Below are 4,194 nucleotides of genomic sequence, written 5' to 3' on the forward strand. Positions count from 1 at the left end.
GCGAGCCTGGCTATGACTTATGGAAGTCTACAGAGTATGAGATTTCCATAGGGTTCCTGTAAATAATTAGCTCTGTTTAATGTCTTCGCAAGGAACGTCACCTAAAATAGCATATGATGTGTGCAATGGCACCCTCTAGGTCTGTTGATAAAGGATGTTTATTGGAACAAGATGCAATAAAAATCAAGTTTTCTTCTTTACTGTATACAGCGCTACAGTTAATGGTTAAAGAATATTTTTTTTCTATGGAACTTCCTCATTAAGTTTTCAGTCTTTGAATATGAAAAACAAGACCGTCTGGAAGAGCCATGTCTTTAACTACAGAAAGCATTTCCCCCACAATCCTATAACGTTCATGCTTTCCTCTGTCATTGAGCTGCTGTATAGTCCTACAGCTGGCAAATGGAGATGAGTGAGAGTCTTGGATCCGACAACAGTCCAGGCCTTCTGTACACGGGTTTTGCTTATCCGTTACACCTCCACATTCAATACTGGCCAGACCTATATCTTCCAAAGTCGTGGACAAATCAGAAGGATGGGGTGTCTGGTAAATGGAAGACAGACCTCTCAGTAAGTGGTCTTCACACTGACATACCACGGTCAATAGATCATTAAGCTTCGTGGTCACCGCAGGTCCAGGGTCATGAAGCTGACACCATGTCAAAAGTGCACTAAAATGAAAATATTTTATCACACAAATTGCGTTTTGCATTTCAAACAGTCAGACTCTTTGTTTCACATAGAGCCCAGGGATGAAGACTACTGATCAATGTGGAATGGCACTTAGTTGTGTGGATCCCACTGCATGTTATGTATTAGTCTAAACATACTTTTTGTTGCCCTAAACAGTCATTTAGTGTAAAAGAAAAAAACTCTGACAACTATAATAAGTTTAAAAATGCTAAACACAGTAACAAGACATTGGAGATTACAAAAGATTTACCAGAAGGTTCACTTATTAAGAACTAAGATACCATTAAACTGCTGCAAACCTAATTCAGAACAAGTGGTTTGAAAAAAGGATTGAGCAATATTTGGAATGGCAAAAAATATTTTAGTGAGTAACTGCCCATTTACTCCTTCACTGATGGAGGTGTATACAATGGATTGAACCATGGTATTTCCTACTGCACTGCAAGTATATAATGTTAAGCATTAAATAACAGAACTGCCTAATGAAGTCTATGGGATAAATTACAGATTCTGAGCAAAACCACAAGATAAAATTCAGTTTGTACATACCTTAAGGTTCCTCTGATTTCACCGTAAGGCATAATCATATTCACTCCAAGTTTATATCCCTGATTGAATCCACTCTGGAGAGAATTTCCTTTTCCAGCATCTACTCCATCGAGATACCCTTCCTATAACGATACCAGAAGATTAGATACATTGAAATGTTGTCTAAAATTAAAATGGTTGGAGTTGGCACTAACACAAACAGCCGCTGCTAATTTATCATTAGATCAGCAGTTATTAGGTTGATCTTTATAAATATAACCCTATTTAACTTATCTCTATAGACCTCTACCACTTAATGTGCCTGTGTCCCTATAATATAGTTACTTTACAAGCACTTGTTTCTTCTGCTAACCATTAAAATTAAGAATATATATACACAACAGTCCTATTTCATTCAACAAAACAAAGCAGACACTTGAAGCAGGTCTACAACATTCCCCAAATTCTACATTTTACAGCTTTCTATGCTACACCTATGTAATGGTAACTACACATTAAAATGAGCAACACAAATGTATAAAAACTCATGTACATACTATGGGAAAAGGTATTGTGAGTTCCTTTCTGCATGATGATTCCTCCCCATTATGCTATTGTACACCTACTGTTAAATTGCTGATTGGCTCATGCAGTCCTTGTTAAGGTAAGATGAGAAGGGAGAGAACATCAGCACTGGAACCTGATCATGATCAGACAATGCCTGCCCTGCCTTAGACATTAGCTTCTGTGAGGTTAACAACCTTTCAACTTGCTATCGCCAAAACACCCACAAACCATTAGAACAAGTAATATAAGTAATTTAATATATATATATATATATATATATATAGATATATGTTTATATTGGGATATTAGGGGGTATTATTTTGCCCTGATTTCTGAGTTCACTCAGCATGAGTGTGTATTTTTCACTTTAGTAACAGCTTTAAAACTACGTAGGTTTAATGCATAAAAAAAATTACATTGATGGAAAGCTTGAACCTTATTACCATAGCAACCAACAGAATGGCACGATAGCGTTCCATCAGTTGCTATGGTGAGAACTTTCCACTAGGGTAGGGACGTCAAAACATACGGGGTACCCCCAGATGCTTCCATATCATATTATATCATGCTATCTGTTGAGCCTTTCGAGAAATAAGCGGATACGGGTGCCCTATCTTCATGTTCACCTTCAACCTCTTCTCCATGGATCGCTTCCAGTCCTTTTGCAAAAGACTCAGTTCGTCTCCATCCTCATCAAACACTTCCTCCCCTTCCTGCTGCTCCACAGCCGCCCGAATCCACGACATGTCTAAAGCCCACGAGCTCCAGCAGCTCGCTTCCGCCTAGCACGAGCATACGGGAGCGCGCGAGCACGTCGCTTAATGACGCAAAAGTGATGCGACGGCGTCTGTCTAAACAGTAGAATCTCACGATGCCTGTGGCGGAAGTGGCTTCATATATCTGGTTATAATAATCAGCAAGCAAAATACCCCCATAAAATATAAGATATAAACGTTATTTATACATGTTATATCTTTAAAAATTATACGTAGCTATTTAAACCCATAATAATGATTAAAAAATAAGTATAGGGAAATAGCGTGTCGTACACGAAAGGAATTATTAAAAGATAGTGGCAGCATTCTGTAGGTTACTAATGTAGTAACAGATATTGATATAACTAAAATTCAAGCTTTAATATCAATTTGTGTACGTGTGCTGCAAGCAGAAAGGAAAATAAGTGCCAGTCATACCTCCCAAGTGTTCTGTTTGGTGTGGCACAGTCCTGAATGCTGCACTGTACCTATTTTGGGAGCAGTGGTGATCATGGGTTGGCTGGGGGGATCTAGTCCAGTGAGCATTGCTTTTCTTTCTTTCTATTACACGTACATGATAGGACAGGGTAGTCTACAAACCTCCATATCTGTAGAGACTCTCCAAAAGAGGACCCTGCAAAAAACTGGGAAGGAGCACATTAAACAAAATATGATAAATGATAGCACTCAGAAAACAGTAACTGGATGATCAATCTGGGGATTATGTATAAAAAATTATGTAGCGCAGGCTTTGAAAACTTGGGTTCTCACCTTAGCAACCAATAGAAAGCACTTGGTGATTTAGCGGTTCTGTTGATTGCTATGCTCATAAGTCTTCTTTCCAAACTTTGTATTGAAATTACTCTTTACACATTAAACTACCTGTGATGGCCCAGGGTTAATAGTCTTGGTCGTAGTTATTGGTTGCGATTGCTGTATTTTCTCAATATATGTGGTATTTCTTGTTTGTGGTTTGTTCTCCCTCATGTCCTACCCTGTCAATGTTTCATATGCCCTGCCCAAGAACCTTAACCCCTCCTAGCCCGGTCCAGAGCGCTCTTTCATGGAAATAACCCACGGGTGGTGTGATACGGACCAGGGGTGGTTCAGAGAGGGAGCCTCTTGCAGGTTCCCGGTCACTGGGACTGCCAGGAGAGCGGAGATCAGCCGACATGGTTATCTTACGCATGCCGGCTATCTGACAGTCCGTCCCTGAGAAACTTTGATCGCTTGTTGCCGCTCGGGGTCCCTTCGGCCGATTGCGTCGCTTTTTGGACAGGATATCCTTGGGACCTGGAGCTATCCATCGGTAGGGATGGCCGCTGCTCCTTCGGGATCACCCTGAGAACAACAGCTTAAGATTGTACGGATGTTGCGGAGCTCGGTGGCCGGAGTGTGGCGCTGTGGCATGTCGCCTGTCTAACCCAGGAAGAAGTGCAGTGCCGCCTAAAAAAAAATCAAAATAGACAAATCACCAGGTCCAGTTGGCATTCACCCCCGCGTTCTAAGGGAGTTAAGCAATGTAATAGACAGACCCCTATTTCTAATATTCAAGGACTCTATAGTGACAGGGTCTGTTCCCCAGGACTGGCGCATAGCAAATGTTGTGCCAATATTCAAAAAGGGGACAAAAAGTGACCCGGGGAATTAT

At 40.7% G+C, this 4,194-nt stretch overlaps 1 protein-coding gene across 1 annotated transcript; it reads right to left on the reverse strand.

The window, feature by feature from the left end:
• Positions 1-259: 259 nt before the first annotated feature.
• On the reverse strand, positions 260-2,534 carry LOC149300684 (protein YAE1 homolog). The gene is made up of 3 exons (XM_089484751.1): positions 2,415-2,534; positions 1,243-1,364; positions 260-671 (listed from the first exon to the last, which is right to left on the reverse strand). Exons 1-3 carry the CDS (start codon positions 2,532-2,534, stop codon positions 260-262), a joined length of 654 nt encoding a protein of 217 aa, XP_089340877.1.
• Between the last annotated feature and the right edge of the window lie 1,660 nt (positions 2,535-4,194).

The sequence above is a fragment of the Sceloporus occidentalis genome, unplaced genomic scaffold, assembly GCF_023333645.1.
Source record: "Sceloporus occidentalis isolate IW3139 unplaced genomic scaffold, rSceOcc1.0.p SCAF_23, whole genome shotgun sequence".
Taxonomy (NCBI): domain Eukaryota; kingdom Metazoa; phylum Chordata; class Lepidosauria; order Squamata; family Phrynosomatidae; genus Sceloporus; species Sceloporus occidentalis.